The sequence below is a fragment of the Perna viridis genome, chromosome 1 (genome assembly GCF_037379345.1).
Source record: "Perna viridis isolate PV_CMFRI_1.1 ecotype Kerala chromosome 1, ASM3737934v1, whole genome shotgun sequence".
NCBI classification, from domain to species: Eukaryota; Metazoa; Mollusca; class Bivalvia; order Mytilida; family Mytilidae; genus Perna; species Perna viridis.
Window position 1 is genome coordinate 69,713,639 of NC_142445.1, and position 23,039 is coordinate 69,736,677.

Below are 23,039 nucleotides of genomic sequence, written 5' to 3' on the forward strand. Positions count from 1 at the left end.
TACTTGTCAAATTTACTCATAACAGAAATATTCAATATGGTGTGTTAACATCATGCAAAGTTTCAACAATATTTGTTACTTTTTTAGTTTAATACTACACCAACTATGTAAAGTCAACAAATAACAAAAGAATGGTAAAGTAAATGTAAGAAAAGATGAATCAAATTTCTCCATAAAAAGGGGTCAACATCTTCCATATATAAATATAAACACCCCACAAATTTTGATAATTTAGGAAGGTACACCATAAGTGTGATAGACAGAGGGATGGACAAGCTGTACTAGACCTGCTCTCAATGTTATGACAGGTAAAACATAAGTCATATAACCTTATTAGCTCTTTAACATTTGTTTGTAAGTTGATAAAACAGGACATTACAGGCACATACCCACAGAGATAGACACAATATACACTCAGGCACATACCCACAGAGGCACACATTGTACACTTGGGCACGTACCCACAGAGGCAGACACTATGTACACTCACCCGACCCAAATTTTGAGAAAAAAAATTTTGCATAAAAACTTTTTTCGTAAGTTTTACTGCAAAAAGTTTGGAGCCTCTCTACTCATTGGCCCTTACCTGAAATCCTGGATCTGACCCAGCAATATGTTACCATCACTTAAGCACAAGGCAATCTTCATATATTTACTTGCATAATTTACAGATTTAAAAAGTATATTCAAACACAGACCTTGACAATTTGGTTTTTCACATGTTTTTGCATGGTTAGTTGTGTAAGTATTTTTCACATGGTTAGTTGTGCAAGTTGTTTTCAATTGCATAAGACATCCTTGAACAAAAAAAAATTAGGTTTGCAATTCAAGTTCACACATTCAAATTTTTTATCATATTTTCTTTTAACATTTCATTTAAAATTCTTACGTAATTATTATGCAACTTTCCAGTATGGCATACTTATGCAATACCACCAAATCAACTGTTGAACTTATTGACAAAAATGAATTCATAATATGTCCTATTTGTCCTGTATTTGTCTCCTATATTTTAATTTCACAGTCTGACATTTCTAAATGTCAGCATAACAGAAACAAGATCTACAGGAGAAAACCAATCAGGTAATCTGGCCTTTCATTGTTAACATACAAGGTAATGAAAGGTCCAATTAAGATTGAATAAAATGTTTTGCAGGATGCAGCTTGATATGATCTCAGTGGTCAAACTCAGACCTATTGGGCAACTATAGACAAAACATTCAAGCTTGATACAGTTATAAATTTGGATAAATGTTTATCACAGCTAGTTTCCAATCATAGTATGACAGAGGTTAAAGAACTTTCATTTAGATTTATCTACTTTTACTCAAGCTATTGTCAGGAACAAAAATTAAAAGACAAATTTTTACAAGAGTAGTTATCAGACAATGAAAATTCTCCAAAAGGACTGCTATAGAATCAGAATTAAAACTTGAAAATAATATGTCAACATTACCTTTTAATCTTTTGTATATATTTTGTAGATTTAGATGTGGAAATCACTGTCTACTCATAAAGTAAGGAAAGTGGTGAAACCTTTATCGTAACGAGAGAGACGAGAGGGTTTGCGACCTTTGTGACCCTATTGATATTGGTGATGAATTTCACTATATTCTATCATGCAAATTTTTCACAAAAGAAAATAAAAAAATGTTGCCACAATATTGTTTAAACAATGTAAATATAAAAAATTTTGTAGTTTATTTTCAACTTCTGCTACTGTAGAATTGCAAAAATTGTGTAAATTCATGAAAATCATATCTTCGAAAGTTAATCCTCCGGGTTGATAGTGCTTACTGTTTATATGTTTAAACTTTATTTTGTACTTTTACACATGAAATGCATTGGTTATGTTGTATATATTAACATCTCTGTAACTATGTATTTAGATTCATGAAGCAAACTAAAATTGTGCTGCTTTTTTTCTCCCAATTACCCAACAGTTGGGCCAACATCACCAAAAATAAAACCCCAGTGTTAACAAATGACATGAACAATGACAATGATGAGAGCATCATATCATTATAAAACTGCAAAAGTTTTACACAGTATTTGCATAAAATGATTTTACTTTCCACGAACAGACAAGAACATATGATACATCAAAACAATAAAGGAATGATTTAGTATATTGTGTTTGCATTTTTGGCGTGAGCAATCTACCATTTACCTCCCTTGAGAAAAAATATAAATTTGAGAAAATAATATTGTCACTTTAGAAGATATTAGAATTTAATCAAAAAAAAAATGTTGTTAATCAACCCTGGATTTATGACTGCCATTAAATCACTGACTAAGAACTTTTGTAATTTAATATTTTTGTTTCCAAGAAAAGAAGAAAAATCCCCAAATTCTACATAATGAGCTTATTTAAAAGTATTTACATATAGTATTTAGTTTGTCACTTGTTTTGTCTGTTACATGCTAAATATATAAAACTGAAAAGGAACAATTTGAGAAAACAATAATTTGAAACCTTCAACAAAATGACTAACCAGAAAAATTCGTTTACAAAACATAAAAAAACCCATGATTTATATAATGAAAACAGTAAGTCATGAATTTAAGTTCATCTACACAAGGACAGTAGACTTCCAAAACAACATTAAATATCACATAAACAAGAACACATTAAACAAAAAACACAGATAAAAGGAAGTTATTATGTAACTAAAAGACTGTCAAAAAGCTCACAAAAAAATATTGTCTCCTTAAAAAGACTCTATTCATGTATGACTTATAAGTTGTTTTTTTTCTGCATATGATGCCTCAACTTTTCAATAACATTATATCAAAATCTTTGGAGCTGCTTGTGATGTTTAAGAACCCTGAAGTTAGGTTTTCAGGGATCTAGCAATATTCATTTGTGTATTCTGCCATAACTTTGTATGATTATGATAAGTATGGACAGACTAATAAATAGACTAATTTATAAGTCACTGCTCACTGTCAAAATCCTCATTTTTAATAACAAAATGGTTGTCAGTCACTGCTCACTGACAGAAATCCTATCTAGAATGACAAGATAGCTGTCAGTCATGGCTCACTGACAGAAATCCTATCTAGAATAACAAGATTACTGTCAGTCACTGTCTCTTCACTGAGAAAAATAAAACCTCACTGTTATATAAAAAAAAAACTACTGGTATGTCATTAAATGAGCAGAAGATGTCAGATAGGTTAGAAAATTCATTCATGAAAAGAGAATACCAAAAATTAAGTTTTTGACCAAAACAAAAATATGTGCCAAGCTTTTCATAAATATAAAGAAATTGTCACAATGGTTTTAAAGAAATACCTGGTGAATGGAGGCATGTAAACAAGTACATATGTGGACCTATGGGGGCCTTATGGTTGATTATATAATTATATACAAAAAATGGAAATCAGTGGAGAAAGTTGTCCCTTCAGAATTCCTGTATCTGTCACTGAAGTACTCTATTGAAGCAGGAATAGAAACTTAATGAAATACATAATTTAGCAGCTGGCCAAAAGCACACACTAGCTCCATTTTTTTTTTGTCAAACAACTTTGAAGAAATGTGTCCAAAGGACACTGATGCATCCATCTAGAAGTTACACATACAGTACAACTTATCATGCTTACTTCAGACTGAGGCTCAGTTCAAATTATTCAAAGAAAATTTTTCAATTACTAACTAGAGAAAATTTATGGAACAGATGTAATCCATAATATTTTCACATAAATTTTTTTTTGAACAGTGAATAATTGCCCAGGGTAGAAAGGCCTGGAAAATAATTTCTTAAAACATTTTTTTGGACTAAGGTTGTAATAAAACAAATCTTCAAAGACTATCAATAAAAAAAACCTTTTCTTCATAAGTCAGTTCAGTACAATCATTTACACACAAAAAATAACTACATCATTCATCACAAAAATATCTGTTATTCAAAAATCGTGCATTAAAAAATATACTAATTTACCGTATTAATATTTACAATCATTACAGCACTTCAATAGTTATTGTTAAGGTAAGTATACACATTTATCTTAATATTATCTTAACAAGTGATACAAACATTGTCAATGTAGAAGTTATATCTGTAAAAGATGGATTAACTATGATTCAAAAGTTAGTTAATGTAATTATAATATTAATTTCCTGCTGTAGCCCTATTATGTACAAATTGTCTGTAGATTAATGTGACATATATAGCAAGGAGTAGTACAATGAAAAAATCATCTAAGAAGCCCAGAAGACCAAAAACTGCCTCTGGAATAATGTCGAGAGGAGAAATAAAATAAAGTAAGGCAGCAACAAAGCAAACAATAATACGTAATCTGAACATCCATATCAGTCCACCAACAGTAAAAAACTCTGTGTACACATGGCGTAATAATGTAGGCATATCTCGAATATAGTCCATCCACTGAAATACACAAATCATTTTTAATATATTGCACATAGAAACACTGTGAGCAAACTAACTAAAAGATCATCCTTAACTTCAATTGAAATTAAATTATGTCTTACTTCTAATATTTGGTTAAACCTAACGGTTTTGAAGATATATGCAAAAAAAAACAGCTATTTGACCCCTATATTCTATTATAGTAATGGCGGCCATGTTCTTTAAAGGATCAAAAATCGAAACAGTCACTTTATGCAGGATACCCTAGGAACTATCATTCTAAGTTTCATCCAAAGCCATTCAGTAGTTTCAGATGAGAAGATGTTTGAAAAATTGTTAATGGTGACAATAAGGACAAGAATGGATGCAAAGTGATGGCAATGGCTAACATGGCATAAGCCAGGTGAGCTAAGAAATTGAGATTGGACCAAAAATAAATAAGTGAATTATTTGTGTATGGCCCCTTTGACCTCTTATAACTCAAAAAGGTCCAAATACATCATATCTGTTTGACAAATTAGTTTACCAGAATTAAATAAGGAACAAAATAAAATTTTTTTATCAAAATCGGAAGAAAAGTAACATTCTACATGGCTTTTTTAAAACACCTATTTATACCCTTTTTTTGGCCCCTTATTCTAAAATGGTAGGGGCCAAAAACAAATAGGAACCTTCCTTTATTAGATAGTAAAATAATATAAAAATTTCATAACAATTGGTCAACCACAACTAAAGGTATCGCATGAAAACCAAGTGTCTACTGTTGATAACAGCCCTATACCAATATACGACCGTAAATTTTGTGGTAGGATAAAAACACCTGTGAAATTTAATTACACAAAGCAGATAATAATAAACTTACTGGACGTGGAACACCAGAAAATCTTCTATTATACTCATTAACACTTGTTAAAACATTCCTTTTTTCTTCTGTTGTGTTGCTGTTCTCTGCATCAGTGAAGTTCAACAGCAGCAATGTTACCTAAATAAAATACCTTGAATGGTAAACAAATATTGCACAGGGTTGTAATTCTAAGTGATTGTGTTATCACTACTTATTCTTGTTATTTATGAAAAAAATTTGATAGAGATAACTACATAATTCAATCAGACAGGCCATGTCTTATACATTGCTTAAAACAACTGGAAATATAATTTTATAAGTCCATTTCCAACTGACCAGTCATTTATATACTGTACATAACAGTGGTTTATATACTGTACATACAAGTCATTTATAAAAAAGTCAAGTCTAGATAGAAGAAAATGGAAAGGAAAACTATGACATGTTGAACAAATCAGTTTTCATGGTGCAGATGGATACACCGTAACGATCCACAAGCTCTAATGATGACCATAAAACTTCGGTAGTGATGACTGCAATCTTGTAGCAACATAACCCTGTTCCAGTAACCTTAATGTAAGAAGTCTAGCTTGATATGAAAATTCTGTGTAGTTTTGGCTAGCTCTGGCATAACGTATGAGTTGTGATATGAAAACTCCATGTGCAGGTGCTGAAGGGATATTGCCACAGATGAAAGGAAAGTTGACAATACTGAATGAAAAGTCATCATGCTTGTTGTATAGTTTGGTTAATAATTTTTCTTTACCATCGATCTCTAAGTGTAGGTCAAGATATGAGGCTGACTTCACAGTGTCTGCAGTGTCCTTGATCTCAAGTTCTTTGGGGTAGATGCAATGTATCAAATCACTGAAACTAGGATTGTTTAATGATAATACATCATCTATATAGTGGTAACTGAGATTAAAAGATCTAGCTTTTTCAGATCAGATCAGCTGTAAAGTCAACCTCATAAGAGTGAAGGAATAGGGCAGCAAGAAGAAAAGCACAATTTGTTCCCATTGAAATGCCAACTGTTTGATGAAAAACATGTCCACCATACTGGACAAATATGTTGTCAATAAAAAATTCCAGCATTTGAAAACATCTTCTTCTGCATATTTGGAAGATGATTTGGATTTTGGAATTATTTTTTTTTTACAAAGTATGAGGAATCTCTAACAAGAACTAATTATACTGGAACTCGCCTGTTGTCTACATAATGGACAAGCTAATCTAATCATATTGGTACTCATCTGTAGTCTACGTACTGGATTAGTAAAATCTAATTATATTGATACTCACCTATTGTCTGCATACTGGATCATATTGGTATTTACCTGTAGTCTACATACTAGACTAGTTAAATCTAATCATATTGGTATTCATCTGTAGTTTACATACTGGACAAGTTAAATCTAATCATATTGGTACTCACCTGTAGTCCTCATCCTGAACTCTTTAAATCTAATTACACTGGTACTCACCTTTTGTCTACATACTGGACAAGGAAATCTAATCATATTGGTACTCATAAGTAGTCTACATACTGGGCTAGTTAAATTTAACCATATTGGTACTTACCTGTAGTCTTCATGCTGGACTAGTTAAAGTTATTTATACAGGTAGTCACCTGTTGTCTACATACTGGACAAGCTAATCAAATCATATTGGCATTCACCTGTAGTCTACATTCTGGACAAGTTCAATCTAATTATATTGGTACTCACTAGTTGTCTATATCCTGGACTTTTTAACTCTAATTACATTGATACTCACTTGTTGTCTACATACTGGACATGCTATAGCACCCAACCATCTACTTCCATGTCTCCAATAGGTCACTATACAATGACCTGTAAAATATAGATATTTTCTCAATATAGTTTAACCCTCATTTGAAACAAGTGTACACATCTTTAAGTATATTATATCTTACCAGTTTTATCATTTCAAATCTTAAAAAAGAAGAGGTTATAAAATATGAAATCCAAAATATAGTGTAAATAATCCACTTGAAATCAAGATGGCATTTCTTACCACAGAAACAATGGCCACAGTTTGTCTCTACTCCATATTCTGCATTGTTTAGACATATAGGACACACAGCTGACCCATCATTAGCTGTGCGACGGGGTCGGTGCTGGTGATGTTGTTCATTTGAATTATTCTGTGTGATTGCCTCCCTTGTAGCAGCAATACTATCAGCACTGTCAGGATGGATTGTCAAAAGACCTTGTTGCTGGCTGGAATCAATATCAACTTCATTTACACTCATATAAAACATTAGAAGATTGATAAATTAAATCAATTCAAGCTAAACAATAAATCTTATGATTAGTTCTAAGCTGACAATAAATTGTGTTACCAGATTTAAGTGCAAAAATAAAAAACTTTGCACATAAAATAAAATGTCTTCGAAGGGCACAGATTAATACAGCCGCAGAGATGGAACCTTGAACAGATGGGGCAGGTACGGACACACCAACCAAACTTAATCCAGCTTTGAATTTTGATTATGATTAGATATTTGACATGGGAAAAGAATTGGACAAGAATAGAAGCATTCATTTTTTGGCACCTTATTCCAAAACTAGGATTCCTAGGGCCTGATTTACTCATCTGGTTAAAGTTTGTCTTTCAAGAGCAATAAATTTAACAAGGAGTTGTCCAACAAATATGACTCAACAAGACTTTAGTAGGACTATCTAAAGGACCATTTCAGCGATTGAAAGTTTCTTTCTATCTATTACTGTTTTCAAGATATTGGCTGAAAACTGTAAAAAAAAAGGCATTTTTCATCTTTCAAGGGCAATAACTCTTACAAGGAGTCGCCTGACAACTTTGATCCCTTTAGACTTTTGAAGGCCTTATAATAAGAGTCATTTCAGCAATTGAAATAATTATGCTAAACCTAACAGTTTTGGAGATATGTGCGAAAAACACACAGTCTGACCCCTATGTTCTATTTTTAGTGATGACGGCAATGTTCTTCAATGGATCAAAAATCCCCATACCAGTTCTATGCACGGTACCCTAAGAAACATTCATACCAAGTTTGATTCCAATTGGTCAGGTGGTGTCAGAGGAGAAGATTTTTGACAGAAATAACATAAAAAATAGCAAAAAAAACATTGAAAAAGGGCAATAATGCCAACATGGCTTAACATATTAAAATCAAAATTATACCAAAGATAGATCTTATCATGCTGAACACTTTTACCCCGTCAGAATTTGGCTAAACCTAACAGTTTTGGTATGCGAAAAACTACTATCTGACCCCTATGTTCTATAATCAGTAATGATGGCCATGTTTTTCAACAGATCAAAAATCCCCACACCAATTCTATGCAGGATACCCCAAGAAACATTCATACCAATTTTGGCTCTAATTGATCAAGTTGTGTCAGAGGGGAAGAGTATTGAAAAACTGTTAACGACGACGCTGGACAAATGAAGACAACGGACGACGATGTTGATTTCAAATAAAGATAAATAATTTTGGCCCAAATTTTTGCCTAACTTGAAAACTAGGTCCAATTCCAAACTTTAAATATTAGTTTATAATTAGCAAATCAAAGAATTCAACACTTTCAATTTAACTAGATCACTTTTTCGTTTTTCACCCCTAGTTCCTAAAATATTATATCACAACCTTCCTTTGGTGATTTGGAATTGTGTGAAACAATTTCAAAGAAATCAATTCACTTAAACTCATTAGAAAAGGCTTGTTTCTGGCCTTTTTGGCCAATCATTTCTAAACAGTTAGTCACAATACCCAAAATCCTTTCCACTCATTTTTTTGTAATATGGTACTTTGTGGTGCAATTTCAAAGAGAATTCCAGTATTGTCCAGACATTAGAAGTTTGCAGACAACGATGACAGCATCATTCAATTATACAACCGTATATTTTTTGCAGTCTGATGAAAATTCCTGTTGAAATATTACCTTAGTCGTATCAAGTACATTATCAGAGGAACCAGCATACCAAGCATAACAACCAGTGCTAAAACCAATTCATCACCAACACCCTCTACAATGTTAGCTTTCCGGAAATATCCTGCCATGCTAAGGAGAGATTACCTAGCTGAAAAGATAAAAGATGCAATAAAGTCGACAAAACACTAAATACAGATCACCTAGCTGAAATGATAAATGATCAAATATAGTCAATAAAAAAGGTCAAGACTTCTACTATGAATGGAAATTGTTAATGTACAATATAACAAGAATAGCTATGGTGTATATGTCAAAGAGACAACTACCTCACCAGCTGGAAATATCAAGTAATAATGAAGAAATTGGCAAAGTAGTATTTGGGTATGGGGAAAAGTTGGTACATGTACGGGTTTCATTATTCAGACCATACCGCAATTTCAAAGAAATCCATTATTAAGATGAACATATGACCAAGATATGTAGTTAGACACAATAAAAGTGCACGTAGTACTTAATTTCAATTGGAACTCTTACCTTTATGAATTCGATACAAAATGATTGATGCTTGACTAACGTCCCTTAAAAGTAGGTTGTACAACTTACCCATGTATTAAATGTTACTGTAGTTTTTACTTTCACTTTGATATCGTTCTTTCAGATTTCAATTATAAAACAAGAGGCATATATTTCTGCCACATACAGAAGTACAATAAAATTTGCATTTTCATTGCACTCTACAAAACTAAGAATGGTTTAAAGTTGAACAAAAGGATGGAAACAATGTCATGAGTATTTTTATCAAGGAGCTGTCAGCAAAACGAAACCGGAAGCGGAAATGTAGAGTTATTGCCCTTGAATGAACTATTTTTACTAATTTGACAGGACCTGGACGTCAAATTAATCAAAATGAACCGAGAAGAAGTGTGCGATAGCTTAATCATATGGGTAACTATATCATTCTTATCAATATTTCAAGTATATCAATGCTTCCATTGATGTATAATCAAATCTACACATGTCTGTAGTCGTGGCTCCTAACTGCCAACAGCAGTATGATTCACAGTCATTTTTGAGTCAATTTACAGTAATTGGTCCTTTTACATGTTTATTGAAACAAAGGATCTAAAATGGTTTAATTAACAAGAAATGTCTAAGCTCTAGGAAAACATCACAATTTCTTTATAATATGAGACAGGTGAAACTGAAATGTTAATGAATAGCTGAAGAAACACAAGTTCATATTGGCTATTATTGCCCACTTTATGCCGAAACTAAACAAAAAGCATGTGTATTGAATGACCAATTCCAGTCGGTCTATACAACAGAAGCATCAGATAATATTCCAGATAAAGGTAATATGGGGTAGGCATTGCCTAAATCAGTGAGCACCATGAGCTTTACCATATATGTACAGTCTGTGCGAGCCTCATAAAAATAAAAAAGGACATTATAAAGAGGGGATGGGTCAATCCGGATGAAAATTTTTGCTTTCAAGTGCAATATTTTTATTGATATTTAAGCAGCAAGCAAAATCAATATTTCTATTTGAAAATCTGTCTTGCTAATTAATGGGGGAGTTTTTTCTATCAATTAATGAATAACTTGAACATTCCCCCCCATCCCCCACCAAAAAAAAAATTAAATTCCAATCCCATACCCCCCTTTCCCCTTGCTCTGAAAATGGTCAATGACTTTACAGCACTTCGCAGTACTTTACATTTTTAATCCCATAAGGGTATCTCTAGCAACATCCATTTCAGATTCGGACTATCAGATCAATCTGTACAGATACCGGAAATATTACAGTTCTCCACGGATGGTGGGAATATTTTACATCTGTCATGTGACGTAAACAAAATTCAGACTACAGCTGGAAATTCTAAAAAAGAAAACGATTGCCTTTCCTATCTTAGAAAAGCTATGCTTTGATTTTGGTGATTTAATCTGAGTTATATTTTTTTCTGACGCGAGTTAGGTTCTTGACAATAGCAATAGAGATACACTTACGTACTTCCATGTGTTTCTTGAAGTTTTTATAAACATAACCTTCACTTCTTTAAATAAGTAAAACAAATTAGAAAAAGACTTGAAAACTATTAGAAAAGATTAATTTATGTTTACTGAAACGTAATCTTAACCTGTATTTTTTTATTTATTTGATTGAAGGAAATGATAAATTTTCTCCGTAAGGACAGTCACTTTTTGTTACTTCCGGGACATGACGTTTTTTTCGTTAGTATATTGGGGAACCTTAAGGGAAATTTAGAAAGTACACGTAATAACAATAGATCTCACACCACTTCGCGGCGCTCGCTACAAGTCCACACTAAAATTCTATCACTTAAAATCAGCACTGGCTGGCATTAAAAAATTCTTGCTAAAAATCATTCCTCATAAAGCTAGCAAACCAGACAATATAAGTTGTAAAATCCTAAAAGAACTTCACAAAAGTACAGAACCCATTCTTACCACGTTATCTAAAAATCAATACAAACTAGCATCACTCATTTCTGATTGGAAACATGCAAATGTTGCCCTTGCAGTCAAAAAAGGAATAAAATACAAAGCTGTAAATTACTGCCCTATCTCATTCACATACATCAGCTGTAAAATCATGGAACACATAGTCACCAAACACATATTTACTCACTTAGATAACAACAACATACTGCACAATTTACAACATGGATTCAAACACTTTAGATCTGGTGAGACTTGGTTACATGTACATGTACTATCTTTTGTACAAGAACTCGCCTCAAACTCAAACCAAAACACACAAACAGATTTAATCATAATGGACTTTACCAAAGCCTTTGACAAAGTTTCTCATCAAGGACTTTTATACAAACATTACTACTATGGGATCCAAAATGAAACATTAAACTGGATATCAGTTCTTCTTTCAAACAGAACACAAACAGTGGTCTTTGATGCCTCACTGACCTCTGGAGTCCCCCAAGAAACAGCCTTGTGTCCAGTCCCTTTTCTGTTCTATATATCAACAATGAAATTCCTGAGCACTTTACCTTCATCAAACTCAGACTGTTTGCTGACAACAGCATCAAATACAGAACTATCCAGGCATAAAATGACTGTGATAGTCTCCAATCAGATATTGATGTTGCCACCAGGTGGGAGAAAAACTGGCTGATGGCTTTCTGCCCAGACAAGTGTACATTTCATCTTGACAATGCAGGATGTGCTAGAAACTCCTTTTCACACCATCTTAAAGAATTTTCAGACCTGCAGTATATCAGAATCTTAATTTCTATTTCACCATTTTTTTCCTTCCCTATGGGCTATGGGAGCATATGAACTATGTTAAGCCCTTTTCTCTTTCTTATTATTCTTTTTTTCTGAACATCTGAGTAACTAAGGATTCCATAGCATCATTTCTGGAAGAAATATTTGTACAAAATGCATTGTACAAATTATGATAATTTACACAGGCAGTCTGTATCATAACTCATCCATGTAAGTACAAAGCACAAAGCTGTTAAAATGGAACTTATGCTGACATTATTTTTTGCAGACGGAAAAGCTTCAATATTTAATAACAATGAACAATGGACATTTTTTTTAACGGAAAAAAAAGAATTGGAAAAACATGTTGAAGACTAAAATTAATATTTAAGTTTTTAAGACAATTGACCATTGTAGCAAATATCTTGTAATTTGGAAAAAAATATTTCATGAGCTGGTTGAAATGGTGTTCAGAACTTCTGAAGAATTCCAAATTCTAATTTACAATCTATTGCAGCTGTCAAATCTGTTTATTTTTTTAAATATTCTTCTATTTGATCTTTAAAAATTAAAAAAAAAGTAATCCTGTTCATTTTATGTATTTGTTAGAAAAATAACTATTTATCCATCTCAGCACACAGACATTTTATTTTTGAACTACTTCCAGTTATGAAAACACATGTATCGTCATTTGACCAATCATAATCTAAGTGAAACTTCTCAAGGGAAAAAAGAACTTTTTGAACTGTAGGTAGTGTAGGTCTATTTGACCTTTGTTACCAGTAGAAATAAATTAATGCTGTCAGATTGCTGAACATATTGAGAACTCCTGTTGGTGCAGTACAGTGACAGGTCAAAGTTTGAAATAATGTTGTCAATATTGATCCTCAAGAAATGTCTTTACCAAACAAATAGCACTCTTGTGATGTATTGCGTGTTTTATTCTCAATTAATAGCCTCATTAGAGAACTTGAAATTTTAACTTTGGGCCTCTGAAACTCTATCATGAACTCTCAACAATTTTACACTCTTAATGTCTCTTATATTACATGTAGTTTTCTCTTGTTGTGTGTAGAAGGTGGCACTGACAGAATAAAAAAAGTATTAAATGATATATCGTAAAAAGGAATTAAGAAAATTTAAAAAAAAACACTTTCTGGTCTTAAAATGATTTGTTTCTTTAATGTAGCACAGCAGCTAAAATGATCTCTCCATTTATTGTTGATTTCATTAGATGAAGAGTATCTTACTCCATGTAAATTACCAGGAATGATTTTAATTCCTTAAGTCGTATCTCTCATTGTTCTTGGGAATTTTGACAATGCAGGAAAAAATGTTAAGCTTCCTCTTTTACTCCACAATTTTAACAGTCACAACTATTTTGACATATGAGTTTACATGGATTTGGTTAGCATAAGAATCGGAATAATGTAAATGTATTAATTTTTGTTATGTACTTTCCTATTTTTGTTATGGCCAGAAAAGCATGAAAAATAGTACCTGCAAACTATATAAAACTAAATATGTTCTTGAAACTATGAAAATAATTCAGCAAAAATTAATGCATTTACAGCACCTAGATTTCAGTTTTTAATGATGTTGAATGACTATAGTGTACATGTAGGTGAGTCTTTCTTCAGTGTACATTGTGTACCTAATTTTATTCTTTCATTATTCCAGATGCAGACGTTTGATATTGATGCACCATGTAATTCAGCTTCAGAACTTTGTGATGGTGTGGCCATGTCTCAAGTCCTTCACCAAATGTAGGAAAAATCTGATTGATTAAAACCTCTAGAATGTATTATAAAAAAATCATTCAGAACTACAGTAATTTCTTAATAAAAATTAGTTATTCATTTCTTTATAATGTAGGGATTTATTTTGTGATGTCAGGTAATACATGTACAAGCAGTGAATACTAAGTTTAAATTTGCAACATTGAAAATGTAAAATGTAGAATCACTTCACACAAACTTAGTCATATGATGAACAATTAAACAGATAAATTATTTTTGATAGATATTCTGTGTAATATATATTTTGACCTGCATACTGATATGAACAGTTCTAGTCAACAGATTTGTCTTCAGACTTGGCATCTAGGATTAATCTAACTGTTTGTTTTAATGCTTTTGTATAATGTTTTCTATATAATTTCAGAGCACCAGATTATTTTGATGACAACTGGATGACGAAAATCAAAGGTGATGTAGATACCAACTGGAGATTGAAGGTGAATAAGCTTTGTAGTCAACAACTGGTCACTGAATCTGTCATGTTTAATTAACTGATATCCTTTCTAAGTCACTAATATTGTTAGCAACGTCTTGCACTCGTAATTTTAGTACTCCACATTAAGCTGCTGATCAGTGCTATGTTTACCATCATAGCTTCGTAGTTTTAGCTTCATACAAGATCAAAATGTACCTCTTAAATATCATACACATGTATTCTACGTGGGTATTTTGTTGGTATGAGAATAGGAAGTTTACAGACTGTAACTTTTTAGTCATTGATAATATAATTTTCAAATTTGTTATGTAAATTACCATCATCACAAAATTTTTGCCAGAATTACTTTATGGCTGGGCCCATAGATTTGGATTCCATCTCATGATAACTAGTTTATAGAAATTTGGATAGACCAACACAATCTTTGGAAAGTAGACACTTAAATGGGATAAAGCTTAATACTTTGGATATGATTTGTTAAACACTACTGTATTTTACTATTTCTATGGTAACCATTTAAGTAGATATTGAACTGATAATAGAGGCTTTTACATAAAAATGTCAGTTATGACTGAATCTTTTGAAGGGCACTTCAAAAAGAAGTTGGGGCTCAGTTTTTAGCTATCTGTGACACTGACTACTTTAGAGATATGTGAAAGGGGTAATTTTTTGTTTTACATCTTTGATATACAGGTATCAAACTTGCTTTCTTAATGACCATGAGTTTCAATTTAATTAGGCATAACCTTTGTTATTTTAAATATGTACTTTTCAGGTCAGCAACTTAAAGAAGATATTAAAAGGAATTTTAGAATTCAATCTTGAGGTATGACTACTGTATAGCAGGTACTTTTTGTTGGGGGCTAAATTTGGCATATTTTTTGTGGTTTGTCAAGAAAATTGGGCTTAAGTACTTTTTGCACCACTTAGCATCCAGCTATATGAAAAGACAAAGATTTTCACACATCTTTTTGCCTCAAAATTGCCTAATTTTACACCCACTATACTGTATATACAGTATAAACAGTGCTTATAAGTATGGCATAAGCTTACCAATTCTCAGTTCAAGGACTGTTCTGTAAATGACTTTGCTCTGTGACGGACAGGTTTATCTACTTAGTTATAATACAACCCAGACATTTTGCAATCATATAATGGTATGGCTCTGTCTTCATAGTTTGTTTATACTTAGTCTTAAGTAGTAGTTAAAACAATGTACAAAAAGGAAGGTTGGGATTGATTTTGACATTTTGAAAATCTTTGTAGAAATTGCTTTGTTCAGCTGGGTTTGATTTAAAGTCTTGATTACTTCAGGTTATTATAGGGCCTCAGTATTTTTGCGATCATATAATGGTATGACACTGTTGTCTGTAGATTCTGTTTTTTGTGTGATAGTATGACTATTATTTGGTTATTGTTTATGAAATTTTATGGCAAAGGTCCAAACCACAGAAGAAAGGTTTGCATTGATTTTTGAGGGTATGGCCCCAACCTTTTGAGAATTTCAGATAAAAAAATAAGCATTTCATAGTATTTAACTTTACAACTCCAGTAAATATGGTATCATTCCACCATACTCTATACCACAAAGGTCAGGCTAGGATTGATTTCGGAGGTCAAAACTTGAATTGTTTAGGAATGAAGGGCCAGAAACAAGCATTTTCTTGATTTCTAGACAACTCGACTAGAAGTGAAAATTTATAGTCTCTAACACCAAAGGAAAGATTGGATTAATTTTAGGGGCTGTGGCTTAAAACAATTAGGAATTAGGGCCAGAAACAAGCATTCTCCTTATGCCTAGATAAAAACTTGAGTAAAAGTGAATGAATCTCTTTTAAATTGTACTACAAGGTGTCATACTTCAAAAGAAGACTGATTGATTTTTTTGGGTTGTGACTTTAGCCAATCAAGAATTAGGGACCAGAAACACACTTTTTTCAAAATTTTGAATGATGACTCGAGTTAAAGGGAATGGATCTCATTAAAATTCTACCATGAAACCATGAAGTACTATACCCCAAAAGGAAGGTTGAGTCAGATTTTTTTTTTTTGGGGGGGGGGTGTTGTGACTGGTACCACTTAGAGAAGGGGATATCCTTAAATGAACTTTGCTCACAGTTTTTTTGCTTGATATTTTGGCTCTGTTTTGATATGCTGAATTTAACATAGTATTTAGATCCTCCATTTTGTGAAATAATTGATAAGTCAAGTCTTGAAGTATTTTGTGTCAGACACCTATGCTGTGTAAATATTGTCACAATAAAAATTCAGTGTCATTTTAACTCTAAATTGAGTTCCATACTTCCTCCACTCTTCATAGTTTCACCTCTGCAGTCATAACAAGCTGTGCTCTGCTGAACATTTAATCCTAGTCATGCTAATTTAACAATTAAATAATTGTGTTAATCCCACTGGAACTGTGTCATGCAGTACATTTATATGTTATCTAAAAAACAATAAATGATTGTATTGATATTGTGAAAGCCACCATAATAATAAAACATTTTAATTTTATAGATACTGGGAATAGAAATACAGGACTTCCAGATGCCTAATGTCAATGATATAGGTAAGTCTGGACTGATTGTAAGGTTCTTTTATTGATTGTGTTTTTTTTTTGATATAGTGGGCCTTTATAATTTACTTGAAAAAAATTTAGATGAGGACACAATTGTTTATTACTTGTTATTATTTGGTTTTTTTTACAAGAACAAGTCTGTGATCAACACATAATTTGATGAACATTTTTATATTTTACATGATACAGAGGGATGGCTGCCATATATGGTCAACTAATTTACTACTTTTAAGTTTAGTTTATGAATAATTACAGGTGAAAATTGTAACACATCAGAGTTAGGAAGATTACTACAGCTGATATTAGGCTGTGCTGTGAACTGTGCAGCTAAGCAGGAATACATCCAGAGAATTATGTCGATGGAAGTATCTGTACAACAGGTTGTTATGAATGCTATACAGGAGGTAAGACCAGTAATGTTTTCATCTGTTCATACATTACATTGTCACATGATCATGAAAAAAAATATAAACAAAGGACTTTTTAGAGTAATCAAAGGAACCAAGATTTGAGCAAGATCAATAGGATATAATCCAAGGACAATGACTGGGAAAACAGACACACAGACATCAAGGAAAATGAAATGACCAATTAACAGGTACAAAAAAAAAAACAAAGGAAATGAGCATCTTGGACTCCACTAAAAACTGGGAGCATAAACATCTTAGAAATGTTAGAAGTCCACAACTGTTGCAGTTTTAGATTTTTAGATTTTATAAGTATTGCTGCTGTGGAAAGTTGTTTATTGATTGGCTCTTTATTAAAATAAAAGCAACACTTCTAAGAACTAATTCATTTTTATTTGTATTTTTTTTCTTTTAAAAACTGAAATCACGTTGAATATAACTGTAATAGTTCTGTAAAAAAGTTTTGACTGCAGAAGTTATTTGAGATATATTTTTTAGTTGATGATGAAAGAAGTATCAACAAATGGAGATGGTGATTCAGAAATGGCTGATCAGGTAACCAAGATAATCTGTGTCAAAATTATGGATAACAAAAGATTGAAAAAAGACATAAAAATGTATCTTAATTATGTTATCAGATTATAATTTAGAAAACAAATTGTATGAATTGTATACAGTATATTATACTGAATAACTATATTTGCACATACATGTAGTTGAAGTAATACTGTTCTTTATAGGTTGTACATGTATAAGTTTAATTTGTTATCTGTATGTTTTCTCCTCTTACATTTATAAGTTTAACTTGAAAAAAATATTCACTTTCTGAATTGTGTATTAATATTCAATATTTTGCTTTACTCAGCTTAAGAAGGCAGTAGATGATTTAAATTCCGCTTTAGAAGCTAAAGAAGATTTAACACAGAGATGCCATGAATTAGATATTCAGGTTTGCAATGATTAAAACTTTCTAGAGTGTTTATGTGAAAAGATCTCATAATTTTGTTCATTGTTGAGAAAAATAGAAAGTAGTGCTAATGGCAAAATTTTGACAATTTTAACCTCAGCAGTCAAATAGGATATATAGAAATCCAGTGTCTGTCTGTTTGTTCACATCTTTTGTAAGCACATCTCTGGGTGGTAACCACACCTTGATGATCAAACCATGATGTTAATTTTTTTAAACTTCTTGTGGCTACATAACCTTGTTTAAGTAGGAGTTAATATAGAACAAACAAATTTGTGTTGCTTCAGCAATCTTTTGAGTGATATAAAAATTCTTATATTATGCAAGGGTTATTGACATTTTAAAATGATTAGGCATCTTCTCAGGGGAGATAATCACATTTCTCATTTCTCATAGATTGCTCAGTGGCTTTTCATGAGACTTTATATGAGTATTAGGTGTCACAGGTAGCATGAAATAAAAATGGTTATTGTGGGATGCCTTGAAGGAAAATGACCCTACTAATGTCCAAGTGAAGAAGGAACATATTTTTTTTTCATTACACATATATATTAATAATTATTATAGGCTCTTTGCACAAACCATACTAGTATAAACAGATTTAAATAATATATTATAATTTCAGGTTGCTGGACTTTTAGAAGAGAAACAAGTATTGGTTAGTGAGAATGATAAGTTACAGGAAAGATTGAACCAGGCAGAGAATTTAGATGAACCTAGGTATACAACTTGTACAAATTAACTTGTGTAAATACTGTTAATTTAGAAAATATAACTGCCTTAGAAACCTCACTACACATGTTATGATGTAAACAGACTCTGACAATAAATTGTTATAACTTCTGAGTAAATGGTATTTGCTTTAAGTATTTTTATGGTGAAAAAATGATTTTGTTCCAGAACTAAGAAGAAATTATTTTATTTGATTTTGTAATTAAATGTGGAAGGTGAATATAAATTCAAAGTAGTCTCTTGTGCAATTCTTTGAAATTCTACTTTTTTCATTATTTTGCTCTTGGAGTATAGGAGGAATGTCATATAAGGAGAAGATGTTGTATTAATCCTTGATTCACATGTGAAATATTTACTTCTAGCTTGTTCCCTAGGTGAGTGGTGTGAGAGCTGTTATTGCACCATGTATAAAAAAACTGCTCTACTACTAACTTCTTCTGAGATAAACTTAGGTCATATTTAGACTAGATCGGCATGAGTTGAGAAAAAGTGTCTCTAAAACTATCCATAGCATGATCAATATCTTCCTTAAGAGGACATAATATTTGAGTTTTTGTTCATGAAATTGCTGTGCATGAAAATAGATAAATATCATCAGTAATACTGTCAGATGTTGATAAAATTTATGAACAGTTTGTTCTTTTGATAACCTATATCATAACTTAGAATAGTTTCTGCAACTGTAATAGAATATAGACTTCATTTATACTTCATCAATATGTAATCTGGCTCCATTTATCTGGTAGTGGTTTCTTTTGGTAAGTTGAAAAACAGCTTATTTGTTTATCTATATATTCAGGAAATATTGGCCAAGGATTAAGCACCCTTGTTATGAAATCGGGGGTTCTTTTAGAACACAACTATTGTTGAAAACATTTATATGTACACATAAGGATTCCGGGGCACATGTATAGACAGTCTCTAATGCAGTGTCTAGTTTAAGTGACATGTATACACATGACTGAAGATTGGTGTTGGAGATGTTTTATGTAGAACTCCCCTGACATCAAATGTGTTGCTTGTTGTATGATAGACTAGTGTGTGTGTGTTCATTTGCACATTATATACAATAATGATATAGTAGCATCTATACAGTTTGCTAGTCTTAGTTATGTTTATCTCACATTTTATGTCAAGAATGAAAAAAAAAACATACATTGTGGGCCCAAAACTAGTTTTTCATTTTATTTACATGACAGATACATGACATGATATTTTTGGTGTATCTGAGATCATTTTAATGTCATTATTTTGATTTAAACCTCTTTCTTTGGGAGATAATCCTTCAATATTGTGGTTATGTGCCAAATATGGCGATAGTTTCTAATGTTTCAGGAAAGAAACATAACAGCTAATTATCATGATATTCTGTGTAGATACATGAGGAAATCAGTAATTTTTTATGAAGTAACAAAGAATTGATACTAGTATATATGTGTAATGTTTCAGTACCCCTGCTGGAAAGAGATATCAGCAGTTACTTCAACAAACAGAAAAACTTCAGGAAGAGAATTTTAAGTTAGATGCAGGTTTGTAATATTTGTCTTACAAATAATAATGTCTAGCTATACTGACAACAACACCAATTGCCTGATATGATGAAAAAAAATGGTAATGTCTAACTATACTGACAACAACACCAATTGACTGATATGATGAAAAAAAAATGGTCAGTTTTATATCTAAATTATGTTAAGGCAGTTTATATTAATTTTTTTTGTGTTTAACTAAAGAGAAAATAATGATCAGACAGTAACATCTGGGATCTTTTAAGCATAGAGTATGATAAAGGTCTTTAGACCACAGCCATGGCAAAACTGTGGTATACATATGGGATCTTTTAAACATAGAGTATGATATGTCTATAGAAAACAGCCAAGATGAAACAATGATAAACATATGGGATTTTTTAAGCACAGACCATGATACGTCTTTAGACCACAGCAATGGTAAAATAGTGATAAATATATGGCCAATATCATAGACATTTGACAGTCTTATTTCTGATGACATAGATAAGTTTTGCCCCACAATGATCACAATATGCTGTTTTACTTCAGGAAAAAAACTAGTCCTATCAGAATCAAAACAATTACTACGTAAATTTATTTATTTATGTTATAAATAATTTGAATAATACATGTTATTGGAATGCATGAAATGAATTACATTATATTTTTATATATCTGATAGCAAGAGATGATTACAGAATTAAGCTTGATCTGATGACAAAGGAATTCAATGAAATGAAGCACAAGGTATTATTCATTACTCTTTTGTTTTGTTTTGGTTTTTTTTAAAAGTCTAAATGGAATATTTTTAACTGACTCTATGAAGATTAATATTTATTTTATGCATAATTGTCACCTTCTACTTATTATCATATGTAATGTATTCAATTTCTTTTAGTCAGAGTAAAGATCACCATTTACCTTCTGGTTTTTTGGGTTTTTTTTTTTGCATTTCTGAGATTGGATTTCTATGAAACAATATGTTACATGTATGTATTGTATGATGCTTGCATTTTGTGAAATTAAAATTGTTCAGCTGGAGTAATATTTATAAGTTTGTGGGCTGTCTGAATTTTTTTTTTTCAAGAAATTATTTGTTTGACATCAACTGTTCTAAAAACAGAAGTAGGATGTATTTTTGGACAGGCAATTTTTTTTAGAGTGACTTGAATAAATCTGCTGTGCATTATCTGCTTGTTCTATATAAAACACTGATATTTTCTTTAACAGAATATGGAACTGACAACCATAGCTGATGAGGCTAGAGGGTTGAAAGATGAGCTGGATGTTCTCCGTCACACTTCTGAACAAGTTGTGAGTTATCTTTCTTATTCCATTATTCCATGTATACCTTTTTATTTTATACACCAGCTTATTAAGATATTAAACAGAAAGTGAGCCTAATTGATTAAAGAATTTTAAAGTATCACCTTTTTTTGTTTTTGTTTTTAATGAGATAGATACAGAATTTGTTTGCAGTTTCATTCAGAGTAGATGTTCTTGATGCTTTATTTAAAACCACAAAGGATTTCTTACGTAATTTTTTTTACTTCAGACAAAATATGAAGCCATGATTGAGTCTTACAAGAAAAAGCTAGGTAAGTTTGTGACTTTATGACAGGTTTGTGCAAGGAAAATGTTGTGAAAGTACTTTTAAGTAGAACAGAAGTGTGGTGATGTTTAGAGTTAAAGACTTCATCAGATTTCATTTAATATCAATTATATAGAATTAAGATTCATGGATTTACAATGTCACCAATAGCCTGAAAACAGTATATTACAGTAGTCCACATTTTTGTAACCCTGTTATCTTTCCTATAAATACCAAGACTGTTGGGGTATTTTTTTTCATTTGTCATTAAACTCCTTAGAAAACAAAAGGATTAGAGTAACAAATATGCTGAAATCAACCAATTTAAACAAAGAAAGAAAAACAAAAAAAAAACATAGCAACCCAAAAACATAAACTGTCTTTACATTACAGATGAAATGGGTGACCTTAGAGTACAAGTCAAATTACTGGAGGAGAAAAACACTAAATACATGCAGGAACAACTAGAAATGGAAGAGGTAAGGATTCCCTAAACTTATAGATAATTAACAATGTATATTCAGTGGATATATTCATATGTAAACTAATTTATTTAAATATTTTGTTAGCCAATTTATGAATAATATGCCATTCATATTTGTAAAATAAAATCATTG

At 31.6% G+C, this 23,039-nt stretch overlaps 2 protein-coding genes across 3 annotated transcripts in view; one reads left to right on the forward strand and one right to left on the reverse strand.

The window, feature by feature from the left end:
• Window positions 1–9,994, reverse strand: LOC148630169 (E3 ubiquitin-protein ligase RNF170-like). Its single transcript, XM_088562385.1, has 6 exons — window positions 9,759–9,994; window positions 9,165–9,303; window positions 7,255–7,460; window positions 6,994–7,070; window positions 5,236–5,355; window positions 1–4,391 (listed from the first exon to the last, which is right to left on the reverse strand). The coding sequence occupies exons 2-6, from the start codon at window positions 9,281–9,283 to the stop codon at window positions 4,116–4,118; spliced, it is 798 nt and encodes a 265-aa protein (XP_088418511.1). The 5' UTR covers window positions 9,284–9,303; window positions 9,759–9,994; the 3' UTR covers window positions 1–4,115.
• LOC148630170 (protein Hook homolog 3-like) overlaps window positions 9,986–23,039 on the forward strand; it is a 24,512-nt gene continuing 11,458 nt past the window's right edge. The window contains exons 1-15 of one of the 2 annotated variants that reach the window (XM_088562350.1): window positions 9,986–10,100; window positions 14,082–14,167; window positions 14,565–14,637; window positions 15,412–15,462; window positions 17,154–17,205; window positions 17,470–17,618; window positions 18,120–18,176; window positions 18,487–18,570; window positions 19,214–19,308; window positions 19,683–19,694; window positions 20,770–20,849; window positions 21,514–21,578; window positions 22,062–22,145; window positions 22,387–22,429; window positions 22,816–22,901. In XM_088562350.1, coding sequence (XP_088418476.1) covers window positions 10,062–10,100; window positions 14,082–14,167; window positions 14,565–14,637; window positions 15,412–15,462; window positions 17,154–17,205; window positions 17,470–17,618; window positions 18,120–18,176; window positions 18,487–18,570; window positions 19,214–19,308; window positions 19,683–19,694; window positions 20,770–20,849; window positions 21,514–21,578; window positions 22,062–22,145; window positions 22,387–22,429; window positions 22,816–22,901 — 1,056 coding nt within the window. In that variant the 5' untranslated portion in view covers window positions 9,986–10,061. The remainder of the gene's footprint in view (window positions 10,101–14,081; window positions 14,168–14,564; window positions 14,638–15,411; window positions 15,463–17,153; window positions 17,206–17,469; window positions 17,619–18,119; window positions 18,177–18,486; window positions 18,571–19,213; window positions 19,309–19,682; window positions 19,695–20,769; window positions 20,850–21,513; window positions 21,579–22,061; window positions 22,146–22,386; window positions 22,430–22,815; window positions 22,902–23,039) is intronic. The other variant, XM_088562358.1, reaches the window with a different exon arrangement.